The sequence below is a fragment of the Cajanus cajan genome, chromosome 6 (assembly GCF_000230855.2).
Source record: "Cajanus cajan strain Asha chromosome 6, NIPB_CcT2T_4, whole genome shotgun sequence".
Classification (NCBI taxonomy): domain Eukaryota; kingdom Viridiplantae; phylum Streptophyta; class Magnoliopsida; order Fabales; family Fabaceae; genus Cajanus; species Cajanus cajan.
In genome coordinates this window covers 57,497,070-57,518,807 of record NC_138522.1, presented here as the reverse complement: position 1 = coordinate 57,518,807, position 21,738 = coordinate 57,497,070, and the positions used below count along the sequence as shown (strand labels likewise).

At 27.4% G+C, this 21,738-nt stretch overlaps 1 protein-coding gene across 1 annotated transcript; it reads right to left on the bottom strand.

The window, feature by feature from the left end:
- Nucleotides 1-1,284: 1,284 nt before the first annotated feature.
- On the bottom strand, nt 1,285-6,590 carry ERS1 (ethylene response sensor 1). Its single transcript, XM_020376136.3, has 6 exons — nt 6,429-6,590; nt 5,128-6,046; nt 3,382-3,750; nt 3,000-3,266; nt 2,610-2,737; nt 1,285-1,828 (listed from the first exon to the last, which is right to left on the bottom strand). The coding sequence occupies exons 2-6, from the start codon at nt 6,034-6,036 to the stop codon at nt 1,591-1,593; spliced, it is 1,911 nt and encodes a 636-aa protein (XP_020231725.1). The 5' UTR covers nt 6,037-6,046; nt 6,429-6,590; the 3' UTR covers nt 1,285-1,590.
- Nucleotides 6,591-21,738: the final 15,148 nt, after the last annotated feature.

Sequence of the window (21,738 nt, the reverse complement as noted above, 5' to 3'; positions counted from 1 at the left end):
TTAAGCTGAAGCATCGAAGGTAACTTGTATGAGATTCAGAGACATGAATTCAAAGAATTTAATTAAATACACAAATGATTTACAGAATTTGTTTTCAGCTGTAAATTTAGTGTAAAACATCTTTAGTAATTGAGATGGCGTTGAAAGACATATGAAGTATCAATGGTAACAACTTGAATTTATTGAATACATTTAATTATATGCATTAAACCAAGTTAAATAGAATTTTGTTTTGTGAGTTAATTTATGTGCAGATTAAGAATATTTGTAGTACTTGGGATGACATTGATTGACATGAAATTTTAATATTGTGATGTCTATTCGTGGGAATAATTAAGGTTTCTCAAGAAAGAATTTAGGGTTAGATTGTTTAAAAAATAGATAATATTGTAGTTAAAATATACCTTTGAATTAATACCACTTATATTTCAACATGTACGACATATGGAGAATTGATTTTGATTTTGAAGTCCCTTAAAATTTCACAACTCTTATAATCTTTACTTTTCTTTTTTATTCTTTTTATATATTTTTCTTTTCATTAATTTATCAAATGATTTAGTTGTTTTTATTTCTTTTAAATCTTCAAATGTTTTTAGTTAATTTCATCTTTTCGAATATCACGTGTTTATTTGTTTCCCTACACGAGAGATCAAATGAGAAATAAATTGAAGCCATTAGCTAATAAAAATATTATTGTAAACTTATTCAAAATATTAAAATGAAAGAATAAATAAGAAACTTGTATAATTTCTAGAAATCAAGCTTATTTAATAAAAAAGAACAGTAAGGGAAGGCATTCTACGTGTATAAAAATAAAGTTACAAAAGTAGCGCTATTTTAGAAATATATATATCACATTGGTTTTCATGCGCCATCTAATGTTTTGAGTGAATTGAGCCTACTTAGCTGGATTTTCCCTTGTGTTTGCTATACAACCGAATAATATTCCGTTTTATTTTTATCAATACATCTACGGCTAAAATCATAATGAAGTCCAGCAATATGCAGTTTATCTTGTTTGCATTGAGAATCTCTTGGAATCTGAATGGTGCCTGATAGGCTGATATGGTAAAGAGGAACTGAGCATTTCCCTTAAAATATTAAGCTGTCAATCCACAATTTCTGTACTAAAAAGCTTCTTGATGCGTCCAGACTTATCCATCACGTTTCTTCCCAATTAACGGTTAAAGTTTAGCACAAACAACCGAGTCACAGACAGCAAATCTAACGTAGCTTCCAGTACGATGAATGGCGGCAAACCAAGTAACGTGACGAGAGATATACCAAATAACATGGATAGACAACTGATTAATACTGATTTATGAAAACAAATGCCACTAACACAATATATACTTATAGTCAAATTAAGTAATGGATCATCTCTCAACTTTGTTTCATTGGTATTGTATTCTAGTTAATACGGCAGGAGTTCGGATAAAACCTGTTTGTTAGAAATATGCCTGACATAGTAATCCTAATCTACATCTGCAAACTGCAAATTATACCATTTAGCGCATGCAAAATGAGAGTAGGTTTACTCCATCTTGATGACTGATTGAAAGGTATGCAATTTTGGTTTCCTGGATATTAGAAACTTCTTTGATTGCGTCGAGCAGAAAAACCAGTGTCGTCTTCATCTTTGATGAAGGGTTTAAATCTAGCGAGGCCACCACTTCCACTATATGCTTGGCCTCTGTTTGCAGCTTGGTGATCTGATGGATCTGGATTGCCACAAATCCCAAGTTTGACTATAAATGTAGCTGTGCTTCCTTTGTCAAGACCCTCACTCTCAATCCATATGTGACCTCCCATGAGGTTTACAAATCTGAGTCAATTTTTTGAGGAGTCAAAGACTTAATAGACGAATTTAAGCTATAATATAAACACCCATTTAGCATAAATGCAAAGACGGAATTGAGAAACTAATGCAAAAACTCAAAGCAATATTAGACACGGGTGTGCATGGTTCAGTTTTTTTAAAAACCACGTTAAACCAAACCGCATTGTTTTTACCAAACCAAACCAATTCATAAACTATTTAAATCACGTCAATAAACCGGTTCAAAGTCAAGCCATTTTTATAAACAGGTTTAAAACTGATTTCATAACCAAATAAATTTCGAACTAATTTTAAGATCAGAACAAAATCAAACCAGTTTTTTATAACAAAAAAAAGTTATTTTTTTCTAAATTCTGAACAAAGTCATAGATAAATACATTCTTTAGAGATAATTAAAAGCCTTTTACTAGCTTGACATCTTACTCAAATACTAATTAAATAGATAAACATAAAAATGAGATAGAAAATTGCTTATTTTATTAAAAAATATTTTTTTAAAAAGTTACACTAACGACCTATTGAAGTCAACTCAAAAGCATTGACAGCTATAATAATCGTTTGAAAAATTACTTCTGATTTAATTTTATTTCATTATTTAAAAAATGGTGTACGTGTGCACCAAACTTAATTATCAATATAGTTCAGTTTTTAAAATTTATTTTATGTAAAGAATCCGGTTTAGTATTTTTCTAAATTGGTCATGATTTTTTTAAATGATGCTTTGGATTTTTTTCACACCCCCAAGTATTAGATGCTTTTCCCTCACCTTTTACAAATGGCAAGCCCAAGACCTGCACCACTGCTAGGTCGAGCCGGTCCACTCCGAGACTGAGCAAACTTGGTAAAGAGATGCGGAATATCTTGGGGGGGAATCCCACATCCAGAGTCCTTAACCTGCACAAAGGATGCCCGTGTCAATAATAATAATAATAAAGAAACAGCAATATCTAGATTGACTTCTAACATTTGCCATATTGACGTCGATAACAACAAAAGGCAAAATATCTTTGGTTTAATTCCTAGGAATCTAGGTACGACCGTATGGATGCTTCAGATAATTCAAATTTTAGATAACCAAAGAATTCAATCGCATCACAACCCGGATATAAAACATGGAATTTTTCTAAAACTTGATATTGGATGGCTCGGTCATAACCTGGACTCGTATGTAAAAATGCCCATCAGTTGATGCTGGATAGAACTCTGGAGGTCGCCAATCCTGTAAAGATTCTGGTTTTGCAATAGATGCTCTTATAGAAACATAACCCTCCTTAGTGAATTTAACAGCATTACCCACAACATTCAAGAGAGTCTGTGTAAGCCGCTTTTCATCACCGATGGCATGAGTAGGTAGATCAGGAGCCAGAATTAAAGAAATAGGCAATTTTTTTACAGATGCTATAGGCTTTATTAGTTCAACGACCTGTATTCAAGATAGAAAAACATAACGACAATGCCTAAATGCAATTCAAGGTAAAGATTAAAGAACTATGTTACTGCTATTTCAAAATAATGAAGCAAAATCTTATAGCAACTACCTCTCCCAAAACACCATGAAGGTTGAATTTTCCCATTTCTAATTCAAGGCTACCATCTTCAAGTCGAGAAAGATCTAGAACATCATTAATTAGTGTTGCCAAAACATTACTACTCTTCAACACTGTCTCTATCATAACCCTCTGCTCTGGAGTCAGTTCAGTTTCCAAGAGAAGTGACGACAGTGCTATAATTGCATGCATTGGTGTCCTCATTTCATGATTCATGACAGCTAGAAAATCATTGCGAGCATGAATTGCCATCTCTGCCTCTCGTCGAGCTAAATCTAAAGCAACATTCTGCTCCATGAGTTGATCACGGGCTCGCATAGACTCCTCCAAAATAGCAGCATGTGAAAGGGCAACTGCTACCTGTTTGGAAACTAAATGAATTCAACAAGTAGAGAAATAGACACCAAATGTAGATATTTTGAAATGTCTCAACAATAACAGCAATGCCGCCCCATTTGAGTTGCATATAAAGAAACAAATCCCACTAACACCAGAGAGTGTCAGAACTTTTTTGAAATGGAAACTACAACAAAACCAAATTTCAAACATCATGTTAACACGGTCATTCAATCTAGTAAGAAAATGATATTCCTAGAAAGCATCAACTGAATGAAACGTTATGGGTGGTTAATATGGTGTTATTCATATAATGAGGCATACATATAAATGGGGAATGAGGCAGATTCCACACATGCTGAATTACTGGTTAAATTTAAGCTAGATAGATGTATACATCAGATTAGCTCAAATTTTCTGTCAAGAGATGCTATTAGACGTTATCAAGTGTTTGTTTTCACCTATATTCAATATCCAAATGGTGTTTGTTAAGATCCTGCATCAGCTAGGTATATAGCCGCAGTACTCCTTATAATTACTCGGATAATTTCCCCCCCTTGAGCTAACTTCTGATTGAGTGAGCACGTTTGGATAAACTTTTCCATAAATACTTATAAGAGAATAAAATAGAAAAAAATAAAATAAAATAAGTTTTTTCATAAGCTTAAAATAACTTGTGTATAAGTTAATTTGTAGAAATTTTCTCAAATTAACTTTTAAAAAAAATCATTTTAACTTATGCATAAGTTAATTTTAACTTATAAAGAAACTTATTTCATTTTTTCTTTCTATTTTCTTCTCATAAGTACTCATGGAAAAATTTATCTACACAGATCCTCCCTTAGAATCTTAGACCCCGTCCATTCTCAATTTTAATATATTATCAAAGTCTACCTTATTCCCAATCCCACCTTAAGGGAAAAGAAAGAGGCATGATGAAATCTGTGTATTGACTACATGGTGGAGGTTCAATTATATACAGATAAGTAATATATACAAAGATCACAGATATTCTAATCATTTTTATTACAAAATGAAATGCAACAAATTCAATCTAATTATTGTAATTATATCATTCTTCCTTCCTCAGTGGTTCAGAGAAACCTACAAACCCCAAATCGTTATTGTTCAAGGCAAGACCAAATGGCCAATGGTTGATAACCATTTCCCAATTCTCTTAATATTCTACGCTCCAAAACAAGTTCCATATTTGACAGTAAAAACAGAACTTCCGAGTAGCAATGACAATGAATAAGTCTGTCTGGGAAAACTAATAAGGAGTAAAGGAAAACACGGTAACGAAAATAAGGTATGGAGAATATACAATCAAAAACAGGAATGACAAAAAAAAAATAAAAATGACAACCAGTATGATAAAGGAATCTCAAATGAACCCAATACCTGATCTGCTACCACATCAACAAGTTCCAACTCATGGTCTCGCCATTTTCTAACACTATCAGTAGGGAGGATGAGAACCATGATTGCGTAGCTTTTTGCTGAAATATCGGGCCAATCATTAATCTGAAAATTTGACAGATTTAAAAGTGGCACCCGAACAGCAACAACTTCAGGCGGCACATATCTTCCCACAAGAGGTCGGATCCTGGCCAGTGGACAGGTGGGAGGTATCCGCATAGCTCGAGGGCTATTGAAAACTTCATTAACAATAGGGTTGTTTGTCTGGACGGTAGACCCAACTTGTACATGGTAGGTTAAAGTATGGGAAAGTTGCAGATTGAGACCACTTCTCGAAGGCATCCACAGCGCACATTCCTCCAAACCCAAAGTCCTCCCCAGCTCCACAAGTGTAGTCTTGAGAATGGTATGCCTGTCCAGTGTGCTCCTAATTTCATGAGTCAACATTCTAACGTGCCTCCCAGTCTCTTCCTGGGTAAGAATGAGCCCCATCTCCCTGTCAAGCTCTTCGGCCTTGTTCTTAAGGAACAACTCACGCGTCTTGACGCTCAACAAATCAGGAATAATGTGGACAAGCATGAGAGCCGTCGCACACGACACAATCGCACACGACACCTTGGCAATGGTCATGACAACAGCAACGGCCTTGGAGTGCGGGGAGAATGTCCACAAATTTATGAAATGAGTCGCCCCACAGAGAACAATGAAAGCACCAAACTGCATAAGCACCCATCTATACGGAAAGAAAGCAGACTTCTGAACAAAATAGATAAGCTCCACCGGAATCGAAAAATACGCAAGAGCAATTAGCACATCGGAGATATACTGATACTTCACCAGAAGCTCATCGGGCGGATATTGCGTATCTATACAATCACAGGACTCCATCATCCAACCGGATCTGCCATAACCATAACAGGTTTCCAAAAGGTTATTCTATAATTTCACAACCACGTATTCAAACTTGAAAATCAAATCAACAACCATTGACTCGGACAAATAAACCCTATTTGTACCCTAAACCACGACTTGAGAGACCAAACCAAATACTAGTTCCAGAAAACACAGTCCGACACGTTTCTATATATATATATATATAGTACTAATGAAATCCAAGAATCGTTGAAATCGCGATGAAATCAAGCAGAATTAAAATAAGGAAGTGGCTAATCTAGATAGGATAATAGTGAAAATAAATCTGCGTGCAGAAGCAAGCAGAGTTAGGAAAGTGGTTATGAATGGATGGAATGATTGAGAGAGAGAGAGAGAGAGAGAGAGATTACCAGAGGATGAAGAAACGGAGAGGTGGTGGAGCGATGGGGGAAGACATGAAGAAGGAAGGAGAGAAAGAGTGTGTTAAAAGCATGACATGAGGCATTAACTCTTAACTTAACCCCTCCCCTCACGGACAAGCATGGCAAACTCCTACTCCGTCTCGGGCGTGTCCTTTTTCCCATGCTTCTCTCCTTTTACTTTTCGCTTTACACACGTGCCACATCCTTTTTGCATTGGCCGGCGTCTTTTCTTTTTATTTTTTACATGAAAGTTGCTACGGTACCTTCAAAGATGGAAGGGTTTCTTCAAAGATGGAAGGGTTTCAATACATTTTTCTATGTAAACTCATAAATTTTTTTAAAAAAATTAATTTAATTATAAAATAAATAATCTAAATTATACTTATAAAATAAAAAGTAAAATAAAATTATAGAGATTAAAATTATAAGTTTTCAATAATATTATAAAATATTAAAGAAAAAGAAAATTAATAAATAGTAGAAATAAAAAGTTATTAAAATTACAATATAGAAATTTAAAAATTTAAGATAAAAAGACAAAAAATATATACTTAAAAAATTATTAAAATTAAAATATAAAAATTTAAAAATTTTAAGTGAAAAGATAAAAATATACTTAAAAAATTATTAAAATTAAACTATTTAAATATATAATAATATTATTACAAATAAATTAGAATATATAAAATAAAAATAAAATGACTAAATAATTTAAAAATTGAAAAAATAAAATATTATAAATATTATTTAAATAAATTACTAAAAATATAAAATATAAAAAACTGTACCGGTACTCTCTCGGTAGAATTTCTCTTTTTACATTTATGGTAATCTCATTAGACCCTATGATTTTTTCAGACGCTGATGCCCCTACTCAGCTTCGCCTTTTCTGCCATTCACCCATTCAAAAATACTAAACCCCAAATACTGCTCCACTTCTGTTCTCTTTCTCTTCTCAATTGTTTTCTGCCATCAACTTTCTTTGAATTTGGTCACTTTCCATCTCTGTTAACTTTTCTTTCTAGTGTTGACAAATGGATGTCAAATCCACCGCATCCCGTCCAAATTCCCAATTCCCTTCTTTCTTTAATGTTTATGACATTGAAAACCGATACCTTTGCCCCCCCTATCATGTAAAACAGGTTTCAATTAATATTAATTATTAACTAACAACGGATTCCCTTAATCACTTTTTCACTCACTCCATACAAGGATGACAGATAAAATTTTACAAGGTTTAATTATAATTTTAAGTGTTTATAATTGTATTTATATATGTCAGTTTAGTTTTCTTAATCTCATATTTTAATTATTTAAAGTAAGTCTCTTAATTTTTTTATCCAACAATAATTATTTAAATAAATCTTTCATTTTAAATTTCTCTTTAATTTTATCTGTTATACAAGTTGATATAATTTTATTGTACATGTATTCTATATATATATATATCATGTGATATAAATTGGTAAAAATAAAAAATCAAATAAAATGAAAAGAAAAGAAAATGACTTTATTTATATTTTATATATTTTAGTTTTTTATTAAGATATTTACGTGTCTTTTTATGGATTTAGATAAATCTGATCACACTTAAGTTAATAAAAAATGTACTCGATGAGAATATGTCTTATTATGATAAACAGAAAACTAAATAATAGTCCTAAGTTATAAATAAAAATAAGGTTTAAATATGTTTTTAGTCCCTCAAATTTAGGGTAAATCTGTTTTTGGTCCCTCAAATTTAAAATTATTGTTTTTAGTTTCTGTATTTTCAAAAAAATCTTATTTTAGTTCTTATATTCAAATTTTGTTAAGAAATTTATCAAATATTATTGCATAAAATCTACCTATTGGTATGTCTATTAGTTAAAATATCACATTAAATTTGATTGATATTACATAACTGTCTTAATTAGTCATTTTTAAATATGTTATTGGTGACTTAAGGAACTAAAACAAGCTTTTTAAAAATTATAAGGACTAAAAACAACAGTTTTAAATTTGAGGGACTAAAAACAAATTTGTCTTAAATTTGAGGGACTAAAAACATATTTAAGCCTAAAAATAATTAATGAATGTGACATGTGATTAAAACTTAATTATAGACACTAACTCATAAGATTATTATTGATGATGATACATTCATGATTGTTACCATCTTTTACTTTATCATTATCATCATCATCACTATTGTCATAATCATCACTATTATCATTATCATCACTAATTATGAGAGGTGATTGTGGTGATGACAACAATAATAACATTGACAGAGACAATGTATGGTGACAATAATAGTATTAATGTCGTTACTATCACTACTACCATTATTATTATTATTATTGTTGTCATCATTATAATCATCATTACACTCACATGGCAATAACAACAACAGTAGTAATTATGGTAATTGTGGAAGTAAAAATGATAATAAATTTATAATTTAATGTCTATGATCAAGTTTTAATCTCAATCACTAATTATTTTTATTTATAATCTAAAAATTATTATTTAACTCTCTCATATATCTTATAATAAGACATATTTTTATTGAATATGTTCCTAAATTAAGGTTTGTGTTAATTATGAGAGAGAATTTTATGGTAAGGAACCTAATTATAATAAAGGTATGAAAATTATATATAAACAATTAAATATATGAGTGAATTATATAATAAAATGATAGGAATTAAAAGCATAATTAAGTAAAAAAAATACGAAGAAGAAAATGAGAAGATAAAAGCTCAATCTATTTTTAATAATTATTTATTTTAAAAAATAAATATATTAACATTTAACCCATATTAGAATTAACATGGTAATAAGTTATAGTGTCTATATAACTTTCAATGTAAAAGTACTAAAATTCTGTAATTTTATCGTAGAAGTTACCTTCATAAAATTAAAATAATATTACATTTTGTTTAATAACACAATTTTAACAAATTTTATAATCGTAGACGTTATTCATTTAATAAATGTATATTATATTTAATGAATATTCTATTCAATCATTATGTAAATTGATTTTATATTACATTTGATAAATATAATAATACTATTTTACATTTGGTTTTACTTATATCACATGTAAATTTATGATAACAAATGAAGGTATGATAATAATGTATTTAATAATATCAAGTCATTAGTCTCAATAAAATTGAATTTAGTCTTTTTAATTAAAGTTTTGAGTTTAAATAGAATGAATGAATAAAATGTAATTAATGAAAAATACTCGATTAAATTTGATTAGTGAGATTTTTTTTATGAAAATTAATCATGAATAAAAATAAATATTTTATATCAATAATGTAATTATCTCAACAAAATAAAATTAACACCATTAAATAATATTAAATCCTTATAATTTTTTTTCAAATCTTTTTGTTACTTATTAAATAAACCAATAAATAAGTGACTTGAATAAAATTAAACTTGATAAATTTGAGTTTTATAAATAAACAGATTAAAAACAAATTATTAAAAATAGTTAATTTAATTTTTTAGTAAAAATTAATCATCGACTAAATGAATAAATAATTTATATAATAACATGAGATAAAAGTATTATATATTAAATAAAAATGAATATGTTATTCTCCTATAAATATAAAATGATTTAATATTATCATATAAAATATTAGGAAAATTAATAAAAATTTAAAAAAGTCACACATAATTGAGTTCAAGTTTTATTATTGGTTTCAGTAAATTTTAAATAAAAATTATAAAAAATAAATAAATCAATTTAAATAGAGAGTAAAAATAAAATAAAATAAAATAAAATAAATGTTGGATAAGAACGAAGGACAGAAGGTATCATCATTAGTTTTGTATTTGTCAAAGAGACAAGGAGTGGAAAGGAAGAGATCCATCGCCTCATTTCCAATATCAGAATGTTGGTCCATGTACAATGTATTTCACTCACCGTCGCTCTCACCTCATGCACTTAATATCACATCACCATCTACCACAGATTATAAATCAAAATAATTGGACCACTAAAAATCAAAATCCCTCACATCACCCTTAATTAATTTATTTTTTTCTTAAACATATCAATATTAAATAATACATACATAATTATGTATTACTCAATAGTTATTAAAAAAAAAAATTAATTATCTTGTAATTTTATAACTAATAGTCTGGGTGAAGACTACTTAAGTAACATTAATATTTATTTCAAGTTTTTCTAATAACTCAAAAAAATCGAATATTAGTTGAATAAATGATGTATGTGATGCAAATAAATTTGATATAGTCATTTAATTTAAAAATTGTCATGTGTAATAAGTTAGTATTATGTTTAAATATATAAATTATATTTAAAATTTATAAATAAATATTTTTATACATATAAATTATATTTTAAAATTATGATAAATAATTATATTACAGTAATTTATTTATTAATAATTTATCTTAAAATATTAAAATTTATTTTTTAATAATTATGATAAATAAAAATTGAATTATATAAAAAATTAAAAAATTCTAAAAAAAATATTTGTCAAAGAAAAGTCTCTAAAAACATTTTCATACAAGATAGAAATTTATGTGTAATATATAAGTGTCAATAAAAGTAAAAAAAAATTCTTTATTTGTTTTGCTTTTGAAAAAGAAAAAGAAAACAGTATTTGGAGAAATAAAATATCATTATTAATGTGCATGAACTTGGGGAGGACAATTTTGGAGACTAGGTCAGGGGGGTTATGAACTTCTGATATGAGATATTTTTTACTAATGATATGATATTCCCACTAATTTATTATTTATTGAGATATCTTTGGGTCATACGAGAATGAAGTATCCTCTTTTATTTTTTCGTTCATAAGATGATAATATATTATATATAATCTATTACATTAATAAAAATATCCTATTTTAGTGTTATTTTTTTATCCCTTAAATAATACATGAAATTATTTCATTATTTTTTATGAATTATGTAAAAATTTGTAACTAAATTTTTAATTAAGTTTTTTTTTATTTATAAATACATGACAGTTTTTATTTGTGTGACTTTATTTTTAATAACTGCACGAAATCATTTTTGGAGATATATGTTCACTCTTTTCTATCCGTTTTCTCTTTTTTTATTTAAATAAAATTTATAGCTAGTTCTCTGAATAGGAGTCCATTAAAATTGAGAATGGGCCATTTCTATTTTTGATTTGTCTGGGCTGGATTCAGCTCAGTAATAATAAAACCCAATTAACTTTACTTCGTTGATTTGAATTCTTCTATTTTCCTTAGTTGATTTCCATCGACCACAATTCATATATGATGTTCTTAGGAAAGAGTTTGAATCATATTTTATCAAAGATAAACTAATGAAACTGATTCAGGAAGATTTTGTTTTAGTTTTTTTCTAATAAACTAAATACACAGAATTAGGAGAAAGGAACAATTTCGAATAGATGATTCTATCTATTTTTCTGGTGAAGCTGAAAGATGGGGCCCTGATTTTGCTGCAAAGTTTTTCATAAAAAAAAAGTGTCTGATCTTGAGAATGACACCTTTTACATGTGTTATTTTTTTAAAATGGAAGAAATTCAATCTTTACAGTCCTTCTGGCTGTGCATCTAAAGTTCCCTTCTTTGAAGGAGTATAAGACAAAAATGCATGTTATATTATCTGGGCTGCGTCACAAAAAATTATTAGATAATTTTAAACTGTATAATTTTTATATAATATATAATTGACCGTTAATAATTTTTTTTTATAAATTAAAAAAAATTAAATACATATCATATAATTCAGTAGAACATAATAAACCTGATCTATCTAATAATTTATGGTAACCAGAAATAATTTGTGGTAGGTCACAGCAAGAAATGAAGAAATAGGCTATGCAAGCCAAATCTATAAAGGCGCACATGTGTGAGAGTGCAGTTCACTGACTTGATTCGGGTCAGCACCCACTTGTTTCATTAAATAAATTCTCGCTAAGAGCGTTTCAAAAATATTAATTTTGAATTTTTCAGCTGTTTTGTTTTTCCAGCAACAAGTTGTATAAAAATAAGTTATAAATTAGATATTTAAGTATATATATATATATATATATATATATATATGAAGAGAGGTAATATATTTTAGTAACATGGATTTTAGAAAGTAAAGACGTATGTTGTGTGATATAAAAGATGAGAGGTAGAACAATTTGTAGTCGCTAATTGCTTTTGGCACTTTGATGATAAGACATGATAGTTTATATAATGATGCAGTGGCCAGTGGGTGAATACGAATAAGCATTTAGCGGTTGCACCTATTGTACCGCTACTTCCATGTGCACCTCTGAATCAAATTAAATTTGTTTTATAAAATGTCTTACAAGTTGCTATGCTTTTCAGCCCTGCCTGCTGCCACCGCACATTTCGTCATCTGCTTCCAACTATCTCCACTCAATCTATTCGTAATTTGTTTATATTGGGACAATTATTTTAGTAGAGAAAAATTACATCTTAAATTGCATAAATATATTATATCTAATATCTTTAAGATAATCAGTAAAATTACAAACATGATTCAAGTTTGCCTATTCAATGGATTTTATTTTATAAACTGAATTTGTAAGCCTAATTTTTCATTTTGAATTGAGTTTTGAAGTAAAACCAAGAAGAAGAAAAAAACATAGTTTACACTGGAACTCTAGTGAAATCCGATAAAAGACATTTTAAACACGTTTCTACTGAAAACTAAATATGTCCATAGCTATTGGAGCTAACTCGGCTAAGTAATAGCACATGAATGTCAGATATTTTGATTGTATAGTAATACTAGTTAATAAGTTAGTTAATAATTTAGTTGGAAACTAGGAGGTAGGAACTAAAATAATAGAAGCATATAAGTTAATTAAATAAATAAAAAATATTTAATAAAATTTTAAATTAGCTGATAAATATAAAATAACATATTTTGTTTATTTGATAATGAGAGTAAAAGAATATCATGTTGATAAAATAGTTTTAAAATTTTAAAAAAGTAAAGAATAATTTCAATTAAATTAACAATAACAAAATATAAAGAGATAAAAAATCATAAACTTTTAAGTTATAAGTTATTTCAAATAACTTATGAAAATAATTTGTAGGCTTTTAAAATAAATACTCCTACCAAATAAATTTAATTTAATAAAAAATAATAATTCATTCCATCTGATTTTTCAATCATTAACAGACAAAAAAATTTGTTTTTTTTTTAACTTTTAATCTTCAATTAATGTCCATACTTTTTTATTACAAATAATTATTTTCATGTTTTAGAGAATCTTGTTTTTACTACTTTTAGGTTTGATTAAAAGTAATAATTTTTTTTTTCAACAACTTAATTATAAATTTCATTTATATTCTTAATTTTAATTTTTATATGTTTACTTACAATTAGTATTAAATATTATAATTATAAAAATTGATTGAATCGATCAGTCAAATTGATTCAACCGAGAACTTGATCTAAATTGGTTTGATTGGCTTAAAAAATCATTTTACATCGAATCAATAAAAAATTAATCAAAATTGTTCAAAAACCAATCAAATAAAAAAATTAATTTAATTTTTAATAAATAAAATTTAATGAAAATATAATAATTAAAATAAATTATTTATAATACTTGTCTCATAAATATAATTTAATAATTTAAATTAATTTAAAATTTTTATTTTTTATAGCTTATATTATTTTGATATTTTTTATTTTTTATATAATTCATTATTATTAATGAACATTTATATTTTATTAAAATTAAAATTTAAACATTAATTATATTATATATAGTTTAGAGTAGGAGTGTTCAAAATCGAACAAGAAAGGAAAAAAAAACGTGAACCAATCCAAAAAAATCAAAAACCAAAAAAAATTAGATTTTTTGGATGTGTTTTTCAGAGAAGGGATTGATTCAATTCAGTTTTTGGTTCAGTTAGCCAGAATCGAACCAAAACCGACAAATCGTAGTGTTGTCTATGACTGCATCTATGTGTGTGAGTGTAGGTTAAACTCTAGGTCTCTCACTCTTATTCCCAAGTTTGAAGTCTTCTCTACTAGTGTTGCCTCTCTCCCTCTAACCTAAGTGTATTCCTTCGTCCGTCTACCATTCTCTCCCTCTCACCTAAATGCCTTCCTCTCTCATTCTCTCCCTCTAGCCACTGCACCTTTGCTTGCCACCGCCTCTGTGTTTGCTTCTCTCTCACCTAAGTGCCCTCCTCTATGTCTCTATTGTTATCTACCTCTACACCTTTGTGTGACTGTGTCACACTACCGTCTCTCTATTTGCTTCTCCTAACGTTTTCCTCTAAGAATGAAAGTCTCTTTTTTTAGTCATTTTCTTTTTCTCTTTCTTTTGTTAAAAGCTTTTTCTTTATAATGTGTGGGTATTGGAGAATAGCACATAGCTGATAGTAGTTGATTCCATTGTGTGGGTATTAGAGATAATCACAAGTTCACAATATTGACATCACTATGGAGGTAATTATCACGTTCTCTATAATCACAAGTTCACAACAATACTATCTATAGATGTGTGAAATTTTTTATGTTTAGACAAATAACATAAATAACTTCTCTATATTCCAGTTGGTCTTTCATTTATTTGCATTATTTGGGCACGTCACATTTGTATATGTGCATAAAGTGTTTAAGTTTATGTTTTGTCAATCTATTGTAGGTTGAAAACACACAAAGTTTATGTTGTGACCTTGTGTTGTGTTATTGTATACAAAAAAAAGTGAAAAAATCACAAAAACTGAACCAAACTGAATTGCAAACTATTGATTTGGTTTGGTTTGAATATTATAAAAAACTAAAACTGAATCGAACCCCACATATTTTTGTTATTTGGTTTGGGTGACTTTTTAGTTAAAAACTGAATCGAATCGAACTATGAATGCCCCTAGTTTAGTGTTTTACTTATATATTAAATATTATTAATTTATGAATAACATTTTATTTTAATTTTTAGTGTTATAAAATCATAATGTTATATTTATTTAATATTATTTTTATATTAATAATAATTATATTTTTTTATTAATATTAAATTGATCACAATTAATTATGATTAAATTATTGAACTTTTAATTATTTTTAGATCGATTCAATGAATAATCTAATTTTAAAAATATTTTAAAATATAATAATCACTTAAAATAAAATTTAATTTTATAATAAAATTAATTAAAACATAATACTTTAATTATTTTTTATTTTAATAATTTATCTTATATTATTTTTAGTTAAGATCATTTGTTAATATTCCCTCAATGTCAACTTATTTTTTTTCTTCTATGATGGTCACTTTCTACCGAAGTTTCAAGATTATTGTGTTAATGATATAAAACATCTTCCCAATAAGAAAATTTTCAATTATTGTGTTAATGATATAAAATAAAGGGCTGCACAAGATCTTGGCTAAGGTTACACACTTAACTCAAGGTTTTATTTATTTATTTATTTTTAATTAAAGTTAAAAATATTTTTTTACATGTATGGGTTATTATTCAAATGATTATAAAATATTTTTTCACCCGTGTTTTTCCTAAAATTATTCTCATGATTATATAACTTTCTCAAACTAGAAAGACATTTCAATTCTAACGTTATTTTTATCACGTCATTTAATATAATTATATAATTATATTTGAAAGAAAAAATATATTTAGTGTAATTCAGTTATTACACAATGAAAAAAATTAAATAAAATCAACTAATTTTGGTTTATCATACAATTGTCACCTCGTCATTCATGCATGAAATGTATGTTCAGGATAAAAAAATTTAAAACAATTTTAGATCATCGATAGGAAAACATAATCCCTTACGGATTACATATATATAAATACATCAACTACATAATTATATGCAAAATAAACTTAATTATCAGTCAAACGTCTAAACAAAAGCAAGCTACATAAGAGAAATTCCAAAATTGGGTCATCACCAGCATGACCCTTAACCAAACTACATAAACACACTTGCTAATTATGCTTTGTTCTCATACCAAGTATGGTATAAGGGTGAAATTGTGTATGGATAACCCGCAAATCCGCACTAATCCAAACTGACCCAATCAGTTTAGATCAGGTTTTTCTTTTGTGTTTGAGTCATATCCAACCTGACCCGTTCAAAACCTGGTGTTATATGGGTTGAGTGACATGTTTAGTGATTTCTGCCCCATTATCCGACTTTACCTGATAGTACATAATTAAAATAATAATAATAATAATTTAGAAATAGAAATTAGAAACTCTTTCAAGTGATTTCAACAATAGTCAGTACTCACTAAATTGACTCAAATTAGAAATAGAAACCTAAAACCCTCTCACTCAAGCCTCAAGTTAGGGTTTATTTGTGAAGCTACCCTTGCCCGTTGCTCAACCACTAGTTGAGACAATCATTATGCATACAAAGTTTTTTTTTTAACATAACAAGGGCACCTAAAGAAGCTGGATTAGGCAATGCAAAAGTTAGTTCAAATGGGATGGATAGACGAGGAGTAAAAATAACTCAAGACCACAAGAGTAATTCATCAAATAAAAAAGCCATCACCATATGCATGAGAATAGTTCAAGTTTTTTAAGTTATATTGTCCAATTTTAATGTGTAGATCAATTGATGATATTAAGCTTGACTCAATTTAATAATAAGGAGAGAGTGAAAACAAAAGTTGGCAATAATAGGGTGTAGGGGAAACATGAAGGCGCTTTCCACCTACCATGATCAAAAACATTCCTCATTCCTTAGTAGAAGTGTTTAGCATCTCAATCATAGATGGATGAACAAATGTTAAGTATAAATAACCTTGGCCTCAAAAAGTGTTAGGTTACAACTTAAATTTGATTTCTTAGGTTTCGTCACTTAAATTAAGAAATCTAGTACTACTATTTGGGTATAACAACTTGGGTATGAATTTACCACGATATTAGTTTGCAACACTAAGCCTCCTATAGGATTAACCAACTGACTACTCTCCAAATACTACGTTCTTCTAATACTCAGTTAAGGGCTAAGACCCCAACTTTGTACTTTACTCGATTGGTCACTTTATACACATATGCCTCGACTTCTCTCACATATAGATTCCACATAAAATCTAAAGGAGACAACTTAAAACAATAACCCATTTAGAAGCTAGATTACTTACTGAAGGGTCTCAACTGGACTTTTAGAATATCACAACTTATATATACACAATGAGGTATTTTAATTTCTAAAACATCTTTTACTCACTTTTAGTTTTTATGTATCTCAATAGAGACATATCTACACCACATGCCTAATGACTTAACATATTAATCAACTATACAACATCTTCATCTATCAACTTAGAACTTAACAACATAAATATCATTATACATTCTATCAACTCAAAATACAATATGTATCGTCATACCATCTTCACCATATAACTCAGTCATCATCTTTCAATCATAAAACAACTTAAAACATCACATAAAAACTATGCAACTCATGCCTAATGCCTTCGTTTAGGCATTTGACGCCATCGAGACAAGGGGCTTTTTGTTTCATTCATGCACGACACCAAACTACCCATGTCCAACATGACTAAGGCATAAAGTTTCCTACACTCTCGCACCTGGCGTGGTAAAAATCCATGCTTGACCTCAATCAAGAAAATGGGTCTCTACCTAATTCACACCTAACACCACTTCATTGACACCCAACGTCAACCCAAGAAGAGACGATTATCTTTCCTCACACTTGATGTCATTCAAACCCACACCTGGTGTGGCCAAGTCAGAGAGGATTATCCCTCCTCACACTTGACACCATGAAGATGCACTTGGTGTGGCGACGAGTTCTACACTTGTTAGAAGCTCGATTTCTCCCAATCCACTTGAAAACTAGAAATCCACCAACACGCAACATACAATACAACATATACACTACAAAAAAATGACGATTTTGCGACGGTTATGTGGCCTACATTGCGACGGTTAGAACTGCCGCAAAGACAATATTGCGACGGTTTGGGAACCGTCGCAGAATTGTCCGTCACTAGGCAATTTTGCGACGATTATCAGAACCGTTGCACAAATCGTCGCAAAATTGGAATTGCGACCCCTGAAGCACCCGACGCACTAACTGTCTCTATATTAACATTGCGACCCTTTCATCAACTGTCGCACCAACTGCCTCTAAATTAATATTACGACCCTTTTTTTATCCGTCGGAAATTATAATTTTTTTAATTTTAATAAATTTATTAATGTAACAATCCTCATATTTGACCTCTCAAGGGTTCTATTTCACGATATTTCACTATTTAGCGTGTTTTATCCTTACTTGTGCAATTTTTGGGAAACTTCCTAGAAGGTCACCCATCCATGTACTACTCCAGGTCAAGCACGCTTAACTGTGAAGTTCTGATGAGTAAGCTACCGAAATGTATATGTATGTTGTCAGTATAACTTGTACAAATTAATTCATTTAAGTCATCCTCAAATATACAATATCATATTTGTACTATAATAATAATATATAATAATTTTATATTACGAATAATAATAATAATAATATATTTAGTTACTCTTTATTTATATGTACTTACTTTTATAATTAACATCTACTTATTTCTATTTAAAATTATAATTTAAATTATTTAATTTTATAATTTATAATGATAATTTAATTTATAAAATTATAAATATTTATTTATTACATACTTATAAATTAAATTTTAATATTTTAAATAAATTATTAATTAATTTAATATATTTATTTACCTTAAATCAAACATATAAAATTCAAAAAAATGTATTTATCCTTGTTTTATTTTCTAATTATCAACTATTAATAAAATACTAACTTAAAATATTATCTAATTATATATAAAATTCTCATATCAAATTTAAAACTAGATATTAGTTATAAAAAATATTAAAATCATATAGTAAATTGTCAATAAGATTTTAGTTAAATAATTTAAAATAATTAATGTTTCAATTATATTGTTAATTAGCAAATAATTTATTCCAAAACTAATTAATTTTTTTATATTAATTATTTGTAAAATTTAATAACTTTTAAATTAACAATTAATTGTATTGATGAAATTCAACACACACCATGAGTTATTGAGTGGAATAACTTTACCAAGAGTTATTTTGTAAGTTATCTTAAATCAAACATATAAATTTCAAAAAATGTATTTATCCTTGTTTTATTTTTTAATTATCAACCATTAATAAAATACTAACTTAAAATCTTATCTAATTATATCATAATATTTTCATATCAAATTTAAAATCAGTTCTTACATTTTCGAAAAATATAAATTTTTCTGAAATACTCCATCAATAATATAGCTTTTCCTACAAAAATTTTCTCATCGAAAATATAAATTTTCTGACAGATTTAATTTAATTTTATAAGAAATCATCTTCGATTAATATAACATTTTGTATATATGATTTAAGAGTAAAAGATTTTCAATTTAACGGTTGAATTTACAAAATTTACATTTAATATAAAGTTATTGAGCGATGTAACACTTAGTAAAATTTACACCGATGTAATTATAACCCCCCTCATATATATATATATATATATATATATATATATTTATATATATATTAAATGTGACTTTTACTAAGTATTACACCGCTCAATAACTTTATATTAAATATGAATTTGGTAAATCCAACTGTTAGATTGAAAGTTCATATCTCTCATAGATTATATATACAAAACTTTATATTAATCCAAGATGATTTGATACTTCATTTTTATAAAACAAAATTGATGTAATATATTCATTTCAAAATACACTAAAATATAAACACTTTGATTACCTTCCAGTTGTTGTTCAATTTTAACAAAATTTGATATACACTTATAAAGTGATATGAACTTTCAATTTAACGGTTGGATTTACAAAATTCACATTTAATATAAAGTCATTGAGCGACATAATACTTAGTAAAAGTTACACCAGTATAATTATAACCCCCTATATTATATATATATATATATATATATATATATATATATATATATATATATATATATATATATATATATATATATATATATATATATATATATATACAGGGACGAATGCACGTTTGGAATAGTGGGGCACTTGCCTCCACTACTATTTGACATATACATAATTTTTTATCTAAAAAATAATATATTTTAAAAAATAAAAATTATATTCTAATAAAATAAAAATATAGATTCAGAAAAAATGTTTATTTATTTGATATCTGTCAAATTTTTGAAAGAAATTAATTTTCATGTGATAATTTTTTTTTCTTAATAATGAATTAATTTTTTAAAAAAGTTTAATTATAATATATATATGTCTTAATATTCACATATATAATGTAATATATTAAAATAAATAATTTTTTGATAAAATAACATTTGTACCATGCAAGTTTATCTTTTGTGTTTTTTATTTATTGTATACGTTGATTGAAAAAATTAAAATAGTAAAATTGTATATATTGATTAAAAAAATCAAAATAAGAAAAATCAGAAGATTTATGTTCCATTTAGAATTGTTATTATAAGATATATTTTAAAATAAATTATCATCTAAAAATATATATTAAATATTAAAAACATATTTATATCATAAATAAATTAAACTGGTTTTTTTTATAAAATTTAACATATTTATTTTTATATTTTTAATAGTGTTAAAAAGATGGACATTTAAAATAAAATTTATAAAATTTAACATTGTAAATTATTCAATAATATGTGATCTGATAACTCAAAAATTAAGTTATAAAATGATAATTATATTTATTTATATACTCTAACACATCTTACATACAAGATAAATTCATAAGTTTGTTGAAAGATAAATTTATATTCTAGTCACGATTTCGAAATTATATAAAGAAAAAAAAAATCGTGTACCTCATGTTAAAGGAAGTATATATAAAATTGTTAATAAAATTTAAGTTCATTAAGATAATATACATAATACGTCAAAAAAAAAACTTTTAAATTCTAATATAAAAAAATTTTGTCTTGTAGATTGTGACGGTTTATAGTAAACCGTCGCAATGCTGAAAAATTTGCGACGGTTTATGATTAACTGTCGCAATGTTAAAAAAAATTTGCGACGGTTTATGATTAATTGTCGCAATGTTAAACAAATTTTGTGACAGTTTACGATAAACCGTCACAATGTTGAACAATTTTGCGACGATTTTGAAAAACTGTCGTATGAAGGGTCGCAAAAGTGACGACAATTTCTAGATAACTGTCACAATTTTTCCATCGCAATTTATCATTTTCCTTGTAGTGATAGGTACCA